The following is a 16,128-nucleotide window of genomic DNA, read 5'->3' as shown; positions in this document are numbered from 1 at the left end:
AATCCTTGGGCCTAGTGTCAATTTGCTCTATACAAGAACATATAGTTGCCTTAGAATAATGAAAAATAATTTTTTTTTACTTAATGAGAGTCATCTCAGAAAAGAAAAGCTAAATGAACTGTGTTGTATACTGGTTATGGTTCAGTGCTGTGTCTAACATTGTTGTAAGACAAGTCTACTTCTCTTTTAAAATAGATTGAAGAGTTTTTATGATACAGTAAAAATCATCTCTAGAGTATTTCACTTATCAGCTAGCATAGTGATAATCCTCAATATACTGTAAAAGTAGTAAGACTTTAATTATTTAAGCAACTGCAAAATGTATCTCACAGCCTGGGAGAAGCTGTGAGAACGTACTCACGGTATGAAAGAATAGGAATTAGGAAGACAATCAGTGACCTGTAATCTTATCCCAGCAGTCCTCAGAATCTTCCCACTGAACAACCCTGATAAACCTTAAGTTGTCAACTAGTTGCAGGTCCTGCCAAAGTGACAGCATCTTTACAACGTGGCTATGATCCCAAAACTTGATGATCCTGTCACAGAGATGAGCCAGATCCTATCTGGGAAGGGAACTCGATAGTGCAACGGTAAGCCTCTCTCAATTCTGGAAAGACCTGAGCTCCCTTCAGACAAGAAAAGGCTGACTATGAGTCCCTGGTTTTGTGGCTGTGGCTGTGTTCTTTAATAGGTAGAGTACACAGTAACAAGCATGTAATCAGCAGGGCCGTCCATTTTAACAGATGGGTCCAAGAGAAGAAAGAGCAAGGAGTGTGGGGGTGTGGGGGTGTGGGGTGATTCCTCCTAGCTACTACAGCCTATCTTGTATCAGTCTAGGAAGGATCGCTCCAACACCATCAAGCTTCCACATAGTCTAAACAAGGTCAACATCCAGGAAGCCTGGGTTTACAATCATCCCTGGGACAATGTATGCAATTCGATATGAAAAAGTGAGAAACCAAAATATAGAAAAACCCAAGCTCTAACAACCCTGTCCCTGGGTCAGAATTGCAAAGGCAGCTGTCAAGCCGTGCCTGGAATTTGTGGGAGAGCTGGGGTAGCCGTCTCTTGATGAGATGCTAACTAGCAATAGCAGGAAAGCAACAGAATTCGCTCTGGGAGCCTGTGGGTATATTAAAATGCACTTGGCATGTCTGAACTGACTGCAGAGTCTGACACTAGCAGGTAGGTCATGGATAGCAGCCTTGTATAAGCATCAGGTGTGGAATACATCATTGCCTCTGGGGAACCTTAAGTGACCTTTATAGATCACAGGTCACAGAGTTCTAGATTTTAGGATTCTGTTTCCTTTCCTGTAGTGGATGGACTTGTCTATAGTCACATGAACTACATACCCCAGACAGCTTGATCATTCATGCCTATTCACCTTATCACCATTATTAATTAAACACACCACTGTTTCATACTGAGCTTTATCTAAATCACTGAACTTAACATAGATTTTTTTCCAAGTTGTTTCTTGTTTTGTCTTACTCTTGGAAAGCTTGGCTTTATCATCTCTTTAAAATAGAAATCAAATTCTAGCATCCTCCACCTTCAATTTCTGTTGACAGTGCCACCCAGTAGAGATAGACACTGACATGCACAGGGCACTGCATATCTTATAGTATCTGTGTCACAGGAAAACTGTGTTTGTCTAGATTAAAAAAAAGAGTATATGGCTGCTTTGTATAACACTAAAATAGTAACTATACCACAGGAAATTATGACAACTACAAAAATAGGCATTCTCTGGACAGATTGAAGAGGAAAATTCATTGTTACTGTTATTATTCTCAGTGACATTATGGGTAGAAAAAGCTGGACCATTGATTGGGTCCAATGCAGATAAGCAACTGGTAGAATATCTTCCATCTTCAAGGAATGAAAAACTAAGCCAATAGCTCATACATTCTCCCAGTTTAAAGTCCCTGGCTCAACATAGCCCCTCTCTGCCAGGCTACTCCCAGGTCTGGCAGCCTGTCTCCATATCTCTCTAAGCTCACCATTTTGTCTTCTAGCCAAGATATTTGTCTTTTTGTTTGCTCATTTGTATATCATTTTGTGGTACAAGGGGTGAGGTCTCTGCACATGCTAGGCAAGCACTCTACTACTGAGCACATTCCCAAGCTCCCTACAGCCAGCCATTATTACACTGAGGCTGCCCATTCCAGTAAGAGCAGAAGTTATCACATGCCAGACTTCTTCCATTTGGCCTCTAGTTTATCAGAGTGACTGATAGGAGGGTAACCAATGGCAACTACTGAAGATAACTTCCTGAAGACTTAAAAAAGGCCTTCAGAAGTTTCATTTAAAATATTTCTTGTTACTATTTTTAAATGTAGCAATCTTAAAAATGGTAAAAATAACACAGAAAAGTTAAATACAAAAAGAAGAGGGCTTTCTAAGAGGTCCATCCTTCTTAGCACCAGGAAATATAAATACCACAAAGAAGTACTATTGCATGGCCTTCACATCGTGTGACACAGGCCTGCGACACTGGGATTTGGCCATTATGTTCAGCCAGTGTGGATCAACATCACCCCTTTGGAGAGCAGCTTGTCACCTGAGGCTCGCAATACCATTCCTGGTCATAGTACCTACCCACACCCACTAATGCTTCTTCTCCTCACTATGAATGTGAGTCCCTGCTAGTGCTGTTAAGTGAGGGTCCTGAGTTAGTTGCCCTGAGATGGGACCCATGAATCGCCGTCTGTAACACGGTTCTGCTGAGATGGCCATGTTGTCTAAGCCTAACCCTGAGGAACACGTGTCTCTGACCAGGTTCTTAGACATGTGCACCAGGAGATGAGCCAAGAAGTCACAGCCATACTGGAGAAAGAGCAAACTAGCAACAAAACTAAATGCAAGGCCTTCCTTGGCAACTGAAAGCCACAAACTAATTGTATTCCTGAAGATATAAAAATGACAGACAAGTAACAATAGTCTTTCATTAAAACCTGGAGGGAAGCCAGGAATTATGGTGCATGCTTTAACTCAGCACTTGAAAAGCAGAGGCCAAAGGATATCTGTGAATTCAAAGACAGCTTGGTCTACATAGTGAGTTCCAGGCCATCCAGTACTATCCCCCAGTGTAACTACTCCTCTCGGGGCAGTAACTAGGAAGCCCTGAGATTCTGCAGTCTTTGGTGTGGATGAACAAAGGCACTTAGAATTTTAGATCTTGGTAGAACACTCTACCATACAGCCAAGGTTGAGAACCTCAGCTCCTGAACCTTGATACTCAACATGAGTACCAAGGGCCAGCAGCAGCATCTTCACCTAGGAGCTTCTCATAAACCAACTCTTAGCCCATCCATCTTCAGCAAAATTGCATCATTCACCCTGACCTCACTGTTTGTTTGTTTTTTTTTTTTTCTTTTCCTTTCTGGAAAAGAATTCCCAACAGACACGAAAGCAGAACCTATGATTAAAGCAAGGTATGATGAACTGAAGGAATTTGTCCTACAGGAGAAAACACAGAAGTGAGAGGGACAGAACTGGACAGCTAAACATTGCATCTCATACCTGAGTCACCCCTGTGTAAATCTCATGGGCTGGATAAACTGGGGGTATCCTGTTCTTGTCTTCCTACTCAGTTCTCTACCAGTGTGGCATGACACTGCTTTTACCTGGGGACTCCTTTTCCTCTTCACCATCCCTTATTCTCATAGTCAGAGCCATTGGACACTCAAGCTGTCCCCTGAAGGACCCAGCAGCAGGCTGAAGCCTGGGCAATGTGCCTAAAACAACACTGTAGGCCACAGCTAACACTGGCAAATGCCAGTGATCCACAGGGATTGCATTTCTCCACAGAGAGGGGTGCCTATGAGAATCGGTGCAGTGCAGATGGAAGGGTCAAGAGCAGCAGCAGTTTCAGACTAAAAAGACTTTGCTTTAGTTGAAGGCTATTTGAAAGGAAAAGGGAAATCCCGCTCAGCCCTGGAGCACATGAAACAGTAAGCATTCTGCTTGTTCATCAAATCACTTGCTACCCCTGCTTTGTATTGTTAATCTGCCTGAGACTTTGGTAAACCCTGGGAGGAGCCAGGCTTTACCTCACAAGTAGCCTCTGGTGCTGGGAGAAGAGCAGAAATGTAGCCTCTAGCAAAGCATTTGGGTCAGTACTTGGTAGTAAGCCTTACTTCCACATGTTTGAGACTTTCAGTGACCTTTGAGACCTTGCTAGAGACAGGATATTCATTGGTAGAGGCCAGGGCACACACAGCAAGTACATTTGCCCCGCCTCCCTCGTTAATAGCAGACACTGATAGGAACTTCCTATTGCTAAAGAATGCAGATGGGCACTCTCAATAGCCACTGGACACCAATGGGAGCGTCTGTCTGAGTTTCTGACGGTCCAGGTCTTATTAACATGCACTCACAAGATTTGCGGTTGGCCCTGGAACGCTTTCTCTCCCGTGGCACCACTCGCTGACTGGGCACTTGGGTGGCCGATTTGACAATGCGGTCCATGATCTCATCAGCGGCATCATCAGTGACATTGGGTGACTCATCAGTACCCATGTTCCACGAACCAGTGGATCCTGAAAGATGAGACGAGCAGAGAATGCGGTGTGCTCAGACAGAAGAGAAACAAAACAAGCAAAACGTTACTGTCTTTCTAGCAGCTGACAGCCATCAGAGCTGGATTCCATCAAAGACCAGCCAAGGCTTCAGAGTTAGCGATGCATGGGATGCTGGCCTTTCCTTGCCTGTGTCTGCTATCCTGCCAGTGCTGTGGAAACCTGAATTGGGACATTTATTTGTATTTCCTTACAATGTAGCTGTGTTCCTGTCTCTTGTTATCTAACTCTCTCCCTCTCTCCTGGGTCAGCCATTGCTACCTGCAGGTCCTATGATTACCTGAGGGCAAATGACCTAAGCCAGACCCTGCATAGCACATCACTGACACCCAGTAAGACACATCCAATAATGCACAGAGAGCCACAGAGGCATTACTGAATCAGCTCTCCATCAATAGCTGAATGTACCTGGCCAATGTCACTCACGGAACTCCCCTCATGGTAAACAGAAACCAGGGAGGTTTGTGATACACACTTTATGTTGGGTTTACCTCTAAAAAAAAAATGAAGGAGAAGTACTCTCTTCAGTCAGCAACAGGGAGCTTGGCACAGTTTGTCTCTGACTTGTCTTATCGCTCCTTGACAAGAAAGTGTGTTTTGTAAAAACTACCTGTTAACACAGTCCAAAACTCCCTATAGGTAGCTATGTATGGCCAATAGACAAGAAGAAAGCATGGGTTTCCAAACAACATCCGTTAGGAACCAATGGCAATTGAACGTCTAGGACCATGCATGGCTTTTGTGGCAGATTAACATCCTTGTGAAAACTCTGGATGATGAGGAGCTTCTTCAAAAGGAAAGATACAGTGGTATCCCAAACTGTTCATCTCTATACCTTAAGCTTCATTTTGTAATAGATGTACAGTTTCACAAGCCTACAGGTTAGAATCCTCAAATTCATAGCCACTGATGGCCAGCCTGACTAAGTCTAAGCTAAAGCCAAAGAAATACCAGCTTGCCCAATTCTGAGGGAGGGCAAATGATTTTCGAAATGTTTTTAAAATGAACATTAATGTGTTGATAAATATGTTATTTACTTCTTCTTGTATACTGTTATATTTAAAGTTTTGAGGCTTGTAAGTACCTATTAATGATCTAGAATTTTTTGTTTGTTTGTTTTTTTGTTTTTTGTTTTCTTTTTTTCAGAGACAGGGTTTCTCTGTGTAGCTTTGCGCCTTTCCTGGATCTCACTCTGTAGACCAGGCTGGCCTCGAACTCACAGAGATCTGCCTGCCTCTGCCTCCCAAGTGCTGGGATTAAAGGTGTGCGCCACCACCGCCCGGCAATGATCTAGAATTTGATGGAACTATCTGGGAACAAAGGAACACTGTTTAGTAGTCTGATATTTTTGGGCATATGTGGGGGCGGTGTCCACCCCTGTACAAGCGTATATGCTCAAAATCATACTGTAAATATGAAAGAGGCTGTGGACAATGTCTTCAAGTGGCAAGGGCTGCTGTAATTGCTGACCCAGCTTTTAAAATCTACTTTGCTTAGCTTTCTCAATGGCACACCTACAGCATCTGCATGTGCACAAAGACTAATTGTTCCTGATGCTTATAGATAAGGGGACATATTTCCTCCTACCAGAAGGCCACCTTTTCTTCCAACATTATAAACCCTTCTTACAAACAAGGGCATCCCTGCAAATGACCTTTTAGAGTTGTTGCTGAGTTTCCCTGTGTTCTCAGAAGGGTCTGGATGCTGTAATTGGTGGCTGGAGGCCCATGATTGGCTCAGCTTTCAGACTGGGACCTCACAGTCTCTGACCATGGCTGTCTTCAGAGTAGAGCCATCAATAGCAACACTGTCTTTCATGTAGCATTCTCCTAGTTCCCGTTCACCTACTGGTTTATACTTCCATGTCTTATCTTGAAATCTAAACTACCCTTCACAAACCACACGCAGCCCCATCAATTCCACTTGGTCCTGATATACTTTCAGAGCACTGGGCAGAAATGCAGGAATTTAGGGAGCCTCCCCTCTGAGAATCACCAACATCTCGCATCCACATGTCCCCAGTGATCTGTTTTTAATGTAGCAGTCAGGAGAACCCTAAAGGTCACCTTTAGCCATTGGTCCAGCCCTATCGGTCTATTCTGTGATGACTTTGTCCCCTGGTAACCTCATTCTGGAATCAATTTGTGCTTTGCACCTTCTCTTTTCTTGATCACTCTCCTTGCTACCTGGTCTCAGCACTTGTTCCCATTCTTCCTGTGTCTATACACATCCTTCTGAGAACCTCTACACCCCCATGCAGACATTGGGGAAATACTGACTTGGCCTCTCATGCATCCAAGGGGCCAGGAGATTCACTGCACTGTTCCAAGACATTTAGACATAGTAGAGGGATAGAGTAGTGTGAGCCATAATGGCACAGTATCACTTTATCTTCATGTCATCTCTCAAGCGATGCAACTGTTTGAAAGCAAACATCTATTTATGTTTCCCTTTCAGATATCTAACCTTAGTTTGTGGGAGATGTGATGGGGGAATGTCTTTTTGTATGTGTAAATACGTGTTGCTCTGACTGGTTGATAAATAAAGACATTTGGCCTATAACAAGGCAGCTTATAGGCAGGCAGGAAATTTAAAGAGAGAGAGAGGGAGGAGTGGGGGAAGCCAGAGAGCCGCCCAAGAAGCAATATGTAATGGGACACAGGTAAAGCCACCAAACATGTGGTGATACATAGATTAATAGTTATGGGCTAATTGAAGGTATAAGAGCTAGCTAGCAAAAGGCTTGAGCCAAGGTCACACAGTTATAATTAATATAAGCCTCTGTGTGTTTCCTTGGGGGACATGAGTAGGAGAGATTTGTCCGGGACACAGGAAAAGTTCCAGCTACAGGGATGAATCATGTCAATGGAGGTATTGTTTTAAGATAGAGGGAATGCTTGTTTTTCACTCTGAAAGATAATCTCCATTGGGATAAATGGCTAGAGGAGAAGCTTCTTCCAGCATTTGAAGATGTCAATCTGCCTTTTTTGTTTTGCTTAAATCTTCCATAGTTTTTGTTGAAAAATGAACCATCATTTCTACAGCTGGGCCATAGGAAAGTAGTGTATCTTTTTTCTCTTAGAAACACATTATCTTTATGTGTGGTTTTCTATACTTATTTGCTTGTTTCTTTTCCTTTATGTGTGTGGGTGTTTTGTCTCTAAGTATGTCTATGCATCCTGTATGTTCCTGGTGCCTGAAGAAACCAAAGGAAGGCATGCATCCCCTGGGGCTGGAGTTACAGGTATCTGTGAGCTGCCATGTTGATGCTGGGAATCGAACCCAGGTACTTCAGTGCTCTTAACAGCTGAGCCACCACCTCTCTGGCCCCTCTGCTTGTGCTTTAGACATGTGGGTGAATCATTATTTCACTAAGCATTGCATCTCTTACTCCTTGTTCTGTTTTTCTCAATGTCCTTCCCCTTTGCATATTTTTAAATCAATTGTCTTTGAATCCAAGAATTTTATCCTTCAGACAAAAAATCTGCCATTAAACCTGTCTACTATGGTTCTTACTACAGGCATTTTATTTTGTAGCTTCATGAAGCCCATTTGACCCTTATACATTCTAGGTATGTGTAAAATCATCCACTTTTATTTAACCTACTTGTGTATGTTTTCATTTTGTTTTGTTTTATTTATTTATTTATTTGTTTATTTATGTAGGTGTTTCGAGACAGAGTTTCTCTGTGTAGCTTTGCACCTTTCCTGGAACTCACTTGGTAGCCCAGGCTGACCTCTAACTCAGAGATCTGCCTGGCTCTGCCTCCTGTGTGCTGGGATTAAAGGCGTGTGCCACCACCGCCCAGCATTCATTTTGTTTTTTAAAACAGCACTTGCAATGGTCATTTCCAATCCTTGGGTACACATTTCAGTATGATGGTGACTCAGGATTATACCACTAATGTCTGCTTTCTCTGATGGTCATCAATCATGTTTTCATGTTCTTTCTTAGCTTACAATATTTGTGTATAAAAGAACGCAGAGGGCCAGTGAGATGGCTCAGCAGGTAAGGGAAGGGCACTTGCTGCTAAGTTGATGATCTGAGTTCCTTTCCCCAAATGCACATAGTAGAAAGAGAGAGGAACTCCAGCAAGTTGTCCTCTGACTTCCACATGTACTCTGTGACACATTCCATAAGCACCACAAAACGAAATTTAAATATATATATATAAGAAGAATGCAGAGACTGGCAGCAGGTTGATTTTACTACAGAACCTTCTCCCTTTCCTCTATAAACAGACAGGAATGTCTTGATCTACTTGGACCAGATAACAGTTTTAATTAAGAAGTCAGTCCCGGGGGCTTTGGAGATAGCTCTGTTGGTCGAGTGTCTATTGCACAAACATGGGACCTGAGTTTGGGTCCCCAGCACTATGTAAAAGCAGGTCCAAGCAGCTTGTATCTGTAACTGTAGGCCTGGTGTGGGGCAGAGATGAGCAGATTCCTGAAGCTCGCTGGCCAGCCAGTCTAACCAGTCCTAGAGATAGTCTCAGCTCCTGCAGAATTCTTGAACATCTAGTGCCATTTCTTTCGACAGTTCTGTGATGCTTTAAAATGGCTTTGTAAACTCACTTTATTTTTTATTTTTTTGTCTTAACACCAGGACTGGTGACTTGTGACTCTCTGGCCCATGACACTTAGAAGTCTCTCTTTAGATGAGTAATACATAGAGAAACTCAATAACCTCCCTTCCTGCAGTGGTTTGAACAAGATTGGCCCTCATAAGCTCATGTATCTGCAACTTTGTCTCCGGTTGATGAACGGTTTAGGATTAGGAGATGTGGCCTTATTGGAGGAGGGGTGGCCACACCTTGTTGGAGGACATGTGTCATTGGCTTTTTTTTCTTTTTTTAGGTTTCAAAGGCCCACCATAGGCCCAGCCTCTCTCCCTCTCCTTGTCCCTCCTGTGCCTGCTACCTTTGGGTCGGGGTGTAAAGCTCTCAGCTACTGCTCCAGCAGCATGCCTGTCTGCTTCTCAGCATGATGATCCCGAGCTAACCCTCTGAAAACCAGAAGCAAGCCCCCAATTAAACACTTCCTCTTCTTAGAGTCGCAGTAGTCTCTGTGTCTCTTCACAGCAATAGAACAGCAGTGAAGACACTCCCTAAGCTCCTTCATCAGGGAATGAAAAGGAACCCACACAGTGCAAACATGGCAGTGATTTTTGTCTTGGCCCCTTCTAGTCTGGGACAGATGTCTAATTGCTTTTAAAAGTTGCACAGTGTAGGCCACTGAAATGGCTCCAAGGATAAAAGAGCTCTCCACAGAAGCATGAGTTCAATCCTAGAGCCCAGAGATAGGTGGGAAGAGAAATCCCACTCTACATGTACACAGTAATAGGCCCTCTCATCACACACTCATAACATAAACACACACACACACACACACACACACACACACACACACACACACACACACTAAATATATTTGGAAAGCCTCAATAGTGGAGTCCCCCTCCTAAGATGGCTTCCATTGGACCATCTTTACATCCAGCCAGTACAGCCTCCTGTAAGGAGGATTCATGGCTAAGTCAGCACTGAGAGTACTGGGGACTTGATGGCTCTTCACATACACTCTCTGGACACAGTAGCCTACACACTGCAATGGAGACCATCTTTATGGGGTGGCCTACCTGAGAAGATAAGCCCCACCCACCAGAACTTACCTCGGCTTGCCCGGCTGCGAGTGCGGACACCGAGCACAGGGGTGGCATCCTCCACAGCAGGAGAGGACGTTTTCAACACAGCCTTCATGTTCTCATGTTCAGCTGCATCCTCAGCATAGCTCAGACCCTGTGGCTGGCTCGGTGTTGCTGGAGAACTGCCAGAGAACTTGCCAGACTGCAAAACCAAAGGGATGTTAGGTTGTGAGGGGCACTGGCCAAGGAGCCATCAAGCTTTGTTTTGTGGGAAACATTCTCTCCTCTGGTTCCTCTTTGTGTGTACTCAGTAGAATCTGGAGTTCTGTCAGTCACAGACAATGCCAACAAATGGCAAATATCTCTCTACAGGAAGGTCTAACACCAGAAAGAGAAGCAACTGACCCTAGAAGGAACTTCACGGATCCATTCTGGAAAGAGCTAAACATCAAACAAAATACTGGTAAGACCTGACATTTGACTTGCCCATCAAATGTCTTGAGTTTCATTTTCTAAGCAAATGCTGAAGATTCTTGTAGATCTAACTTCATCTCACTTTTAGGGAAAAAGAAACTGAAACTCTCTAAGAATAAGTGGCTTTACCAATGGTTGAGTGTCAGGTCACAGAACAGAACAGAACATGCTGGATAAATTCAAGCTGGAACTGAATTCAGCAATACCCTTTTCAGTTTGGTCAAAAATGTAGATGCTTGCTGTCACAAGCATTAAAAACACAGGCTGATTTTCTCAAAAAATGCAGGGCATATATGTTTTCAAGAGGTGTTCTAGAACTCTATATCAAGTCCTATATGCACAAAATACTTACATCTGAGTGAAGAGCAAGATGATGAACATGGACCAAGATTGGCTCCAAGTTTTTGCTTCTCAGCCACTGTGACAGACCCGGGACAAATCTGTGACTTATGCTGTCTATGCTTCTCCTTCCTTAGTCCCTAGGAACAACCATCACTGCTCCCATTTCTTCCTGACTCTAGGATGCTCTATATATTCACTCTGGTTTGTGTTTGTTTTTGGTGCTCCAGATCAAACCCAGAGCCTTGTATGTGCACAGCAAGTGCTGGACCACTGAGCTCCATGCCCAGCCTGATTCTACTACGTTTTGATCTTCATGTTGTTTTGTTGGATAAAAGTTCTTATTATGTCACTTAGTCTGCTCTGAAACCCACAATTCTCCTGCCTCAGCCTCTCAAGTGCTGGGGTTACTACAGACATGCACCACTGTGCTCAGCAAATACACAGCTGAGCTAGAACCCAGTTCTCATGCTTGGGTTGTAAAAATCACAGAAAGGGGCTGGAAGGGAGTCTTTGTCCAGTTTTCCAGCCTCGGGGAAAAGACCCACTGAACTTGCTCTTAGTGACAGGGTAGTGATTAGTTCTGGCTCAGGGACACTGGAAAATGAAGTTAACTGCTCACTCTCTGGCACAAACAGCATGACAAGAACTGATCAAATGGTTAGTGATGACAATACAACCAATCATAAAATGCCCATGCACAGTTTCAAGTGCTAAATGGTGCTGACACTTCATGCTGACTATGTTAGGTTGCTCTACAGCACACAGGGGAAGGGCAGATAGGGTATTTCTTCCCGTTCATGAATTGTCCTACCTCAATGTCATCCTCGTCATCAGTCTACCCGAAAGGACAGGACAGGACAAGATGGAAAAGACAGAAGGATTCTTAGAAGGCACAGAAATCAGCAAAGATGAGACCATCTCAACAACAGATCACATTCCAAAGACAGAAAGCAGTCACTATCAGTAGGGCACACTGTCTTCAGTCAGAAGGTGCCAGGCTCTCTCTCCTGTTCTTACTGGGTGCTTGTTCTTTGTGCTGCAAGATCACACTGAGAGGAGGCAGAAAGTACTTGAAGGAAGGGATTCAGGTAACCTCCTGAGGACACCCATGAGGTCAATAGTTGGCTTCCCTGATCACTACAACCCTTATCTTCTACTCCATCCATGCAGCTGGCTATGTCTGCTGGAACTACCACCACCTACTGGCTTTTCAGGCTTCAGTAAGTGAACCAGCCTTCATTTACCTGGCTATGCCTGTCAGCAACCTTTTTCTTTTATCGTAATTTCTGGACTCTTCCTTGCCTAGCCTGCAGGGCCTAGACTACTGTGTACCGTTCTACACACAGGCCGCACAGGACACATAAAAGTTCCCAAGCACCACATACCCTACTACACTCTCCTCAGACACACAAAATTAAGCTCTTTGTAGAACTTTACCAGTCCTCAAGGTAGCTGCCCAGAAGTGGCCCTGCACTCACAATTACTTTATCAGTAGATGTGCTTTGAAGAGCCCTTTTCTAAATATAAAGTGAGTATAAAAAATTGTGTCAATATCTTCATTTAAATTCCCTATACTTTTTAAGTCTTTCCACAGAGGCTAGAGGCCAGGCCAACAAACCAGGCATGATGTTTTGAGAACTGACTGTACTCTTGGAATGTAAGATAACAAGGTGCTCCACTCAAATGGCAAGAGAGACCAGTTCTCTCCACCATCCTTCTTGTTGAGTGGAATATCACTTTAGCCAGGATGACTGGCATTTTTTTCACCAGGCATATGAAGATATGTAAGATGCTATGTTTTGAATTTTCAGCCTTCTCAAGCCCTCAAAGTGCCATCTGTCCCTTTCTAAAGAAGAGGAAGTCAGGGTTGAAAGGTGAAAGGTCTCACCCTAGGGTCCCTCTTCCTACTGCAATGGAGTCCTGTGACTTGACTATTTGGCTTATGATGGTTGTTGGGAGCACAGCATAAAGATCCTTGCACCCACAGAACTCCAGAGAAACCAGGAATATTATGCATACAGGACTGTCTTTCCAATGGGAAGGATAAAAGAAACAAAAACAAAAACAAAAAACAAAACCAAAACCAAAACCAAAACCAAAACCAAAACTCTGTTCTTCCATCTAGAAAGCTGAGAATTGGAAGTGATTAGTAACCCAGTGATCTGTGTTATCTGTTGGACCAGGACATATTAAGCTCCTACAACCAGGTCTGGAGTTAGCTAGTAATCTAAATGACCCTTACAGCCAGGGGCTCCCCAAGATCCCACAAACAGGACCAGAGATACATAATAGTCTAAATGACCCTTACATTATTGGTATCACCAGAGGCTCTCCCAAGGGTGGCTAGTATCCCAAATGACCTGCACCCTATCTACATGCCCAAGATCAGGCCAGAACCTTCCTATGGCCATTAAACCAGCAAAGGTAGCCTGTCTCTAGAACCCATCTTCTTGGAGGAAATGATATGCACCCCGAGTCATGTTTTAATGTAATTACACTTCCCTGTGAACTGGAGATTGTATTACACCAGGAAATTTTTTTCCGAATTATATTGTCCTTAAATTTGTTGGGAATAAACTGCCTGATGTCAGACTCCCTGAAGTCTTGATCCAGGTTGACAGAGTCTGTACACTGAGCTTTCATTTCCATCTCTTTGCAGTTGGTTTCCCTGCCTGGAAAACTGCAGGGTGCCCCTCTGATGGTCACCATTGATCTAGAACCAGATTAGGACAGGAAGATGACAAATGAGGTCCCACTGAGCTGTTCCTGGAAGGAAGGACCCTATGGGTTGTGGGGCAGGGGCCCATTACATGTCAGAAGGCAGGAAGGCGGAGGAAGTTCAGCCTTACAGACCAAGGAAGGAGGAAAGGCAGTCTCCAGAGATCCTCCAGACTTCTCATTTTAAGCGGCCACCTCACCATCCTATTTATTTTGGAATCTATTAAAACTGACTCTCTCAAAATTCTCTAAAATGTTCAGGGCTCCACAACTCTGCATCCATTATGTGGCTTTGTTTTCAGCTGTGTTTAGGTCATTTTTAATCAAATTGTGTCATCCCTGGGGATGACCTTACCTCTCACTGTACTCACATCAGTCCAGGCACCCTAATTCCGCCATACAGCAAGCCCTTTCCATCTCAGACTTGGGCAAATCTGAGACAGTTTGGCCTGAGTAACAATATTCTAATATTCCAGAAGGTGGCAGGCTTTCCACACAAATACTACCTTGACCTCTACTAAAATGGCCTAGGTAGAAAGTTAACTTTGAAGAAAATGTACTGTCCAGGTTTTAATAGAAATTTAAATACTTTTGAATCACACTCTAGATACTTCTACCTCTCTGAGAGCCAAATGTTCTCGAAGAAGGACAAATTGAAAACTTAGTAGGATCTGCTAAAAAAAAATTCTCAGGAATTTGGCAAGAAATTTTAATGTGTTTTCCTAACTATAAGCATATTGGACTTGTGGTGTTTGCCTTACAATATGTCTAATTTCCACAAAAATAAATGATCCCTTTTTAAGACTTTTAAAAATAGCACATTGGAATGAAATATAGGTCATGGTTTGCCCAAGTGGGTCCAATTTGCTTTCTGAATACCCCAGGAGACTAAAGCTCCAAGAGAACCAGATTTTAGGAGGAAGGAGAGCCTGGCTGATGGCACTAGCAGTTGGAGCTGTGAAGAGCTGCAGAATGAGCTCCTTCTGGGAGAAAGTGGTATGCTGTTCCTTAGACTCACCAAAAGTCCAAGGAAGAAGGTTTGGGTAGAGGTGAGTGATGGGGGACTGGTCGTCTATGGCTCTTCTTAGAATTGCCTTTTAAGTACAAAGCATCTTGTAGTCAGTGCACAGGAAGTTGGAGGCCTCAGGAATGCTAACTCTTAGCAGTAACCACATTCCCTGTTTTGCCTGCACCATGAACACTCCCCTGGCCACAGATGGCAGCCTCCATAAGGCCTTAATTGACTTCTTTCTTCTGCAGAGACATCTGCCTGACTTGAGTCCAGCTGTGGCTTAAACCCCTGGAGCAATGGCAGTCCTAATGGTTTAACCCTTTCCTCCTTCCATTCCCCTTCTCGGAAGCCCAGGGAGGCCATGTACTTGCACAGGTGGGAAAAGTTCATGGGCACTAATTCAAACAATGAAAAACATCACTTCAAGGAGATCTTCAATAGGTTCCAAATATGGCCTAACAGTTCCAACTCCCTATTCCCTCCAAGCCTATTCAAATATGACTAAGCAGTGAAGAAAGAAAGGAGGGTTCCCTGAAAAGGAGAATTCCAAGAAAATGGCTTCATTTTTTTTTCTAAAACAAAACTTATAGCTTACTGGTGATATACCCACCTGACTTGCATGTTTACAAAGGCACGTCAGAAAGGGACCATGCACCGGGTACCTTTGTCAGTCTATAGCACTTTCTTGCATCCTTTCAGCTCCACCCATGGAACATGTCCCATCTATACACCATCTGTAGCTAGCCTTTTGTACTTCAAAATCCTGTCACTGGCCATGTGGTATGCTCCTGAGTCATAGATAGGCTCCAGGTTGAGGTGGGAAATAAAGGGCCAGCAACAGGAGAGAAAAGTGTTGAGGACAATTCCAGGTGCTATGAAGAAACTCCTAGTAGACTTAATGACCTCCAGGATGTCTTCCAACCCTAACATTCTGTGACTCTAATCATGTGACCACCAGATTACGTCTTAGCGCCGCAACATCAGTTTGTCAATTCACATTCACAAACTGACTGATACATGACACTGCTACAAGCATGAAAATCCTGAATTAGCATCAGATAAACACATCTGCCTTTCTATACTTGGTGGCACCACCTAATACGTGCCCCCAACCCCAATTTCATCAAATGTCAATTGTCATCAGTATCAAGTAACACCAACATGGCTATAATACACACTCCCCCTCCAGCACCCAATCCTAATTTCCACTGTGCTGGCACTCCTGTGTTACATGGCAGATTTTCACAGACATGGTAGAAGAGCAGCTTGAGAGCACTTTGTCCACAATTGGGAAGAAGAAAATAACACATCCCCCCAAAACTGGGGAGCTACTGATGATTTATCTTACTTTCAAA

General features: G+C 43.7%; 1 protein-coding gene across 4 annotated transcripts in view; it reads right to left on the bottom strand.

Moving 5' to 3' along the window:
• Positions 1-16,128, bottom strand: part of Fhod3 (formin homology 2 domain containing 3) — a 429,128-nt gene that overhangs the window by 2,417 nt on the left and 410,583 nt on the right. For all 4 annotated transcript variants that reach the window (XM_036204945.1, XM_036204946.1, XM_036204947.1 and 1 more), the window contains 2 exons: positions 10,255-10,429; positions 4,386-4,547 (listed from right to left, as the gene is read on the bottom strand). In XM_036204945.1, coding sequence (XP_036060838.1) covers positions 4,386-4,547; positions 10,255-10,429 — 337 coding nt within the window. The remainder of the gene's footprint in view (positions 1-4,385; positions 4,548-10,254; positions 10,430-16,128) is intronic.

This window comes from Onychomys torridus, chromosome 13, assembly GCF_903995425.1.
Source record: "Onychomys torridus chromosome 13, mOncTor1.1, whole genome shotgun sequence".
NCBI classification, from domain to species: Eukaryota; Metazoa; Chordata; class Mammalia; order Rodentia; family Cricetidae; genus Onychomys; species Onychomys torridus.
Note: the sequence above shows the minus strand (reverse complement) of the source record. Positions and strands in the feature narration are given on the sequence as shown.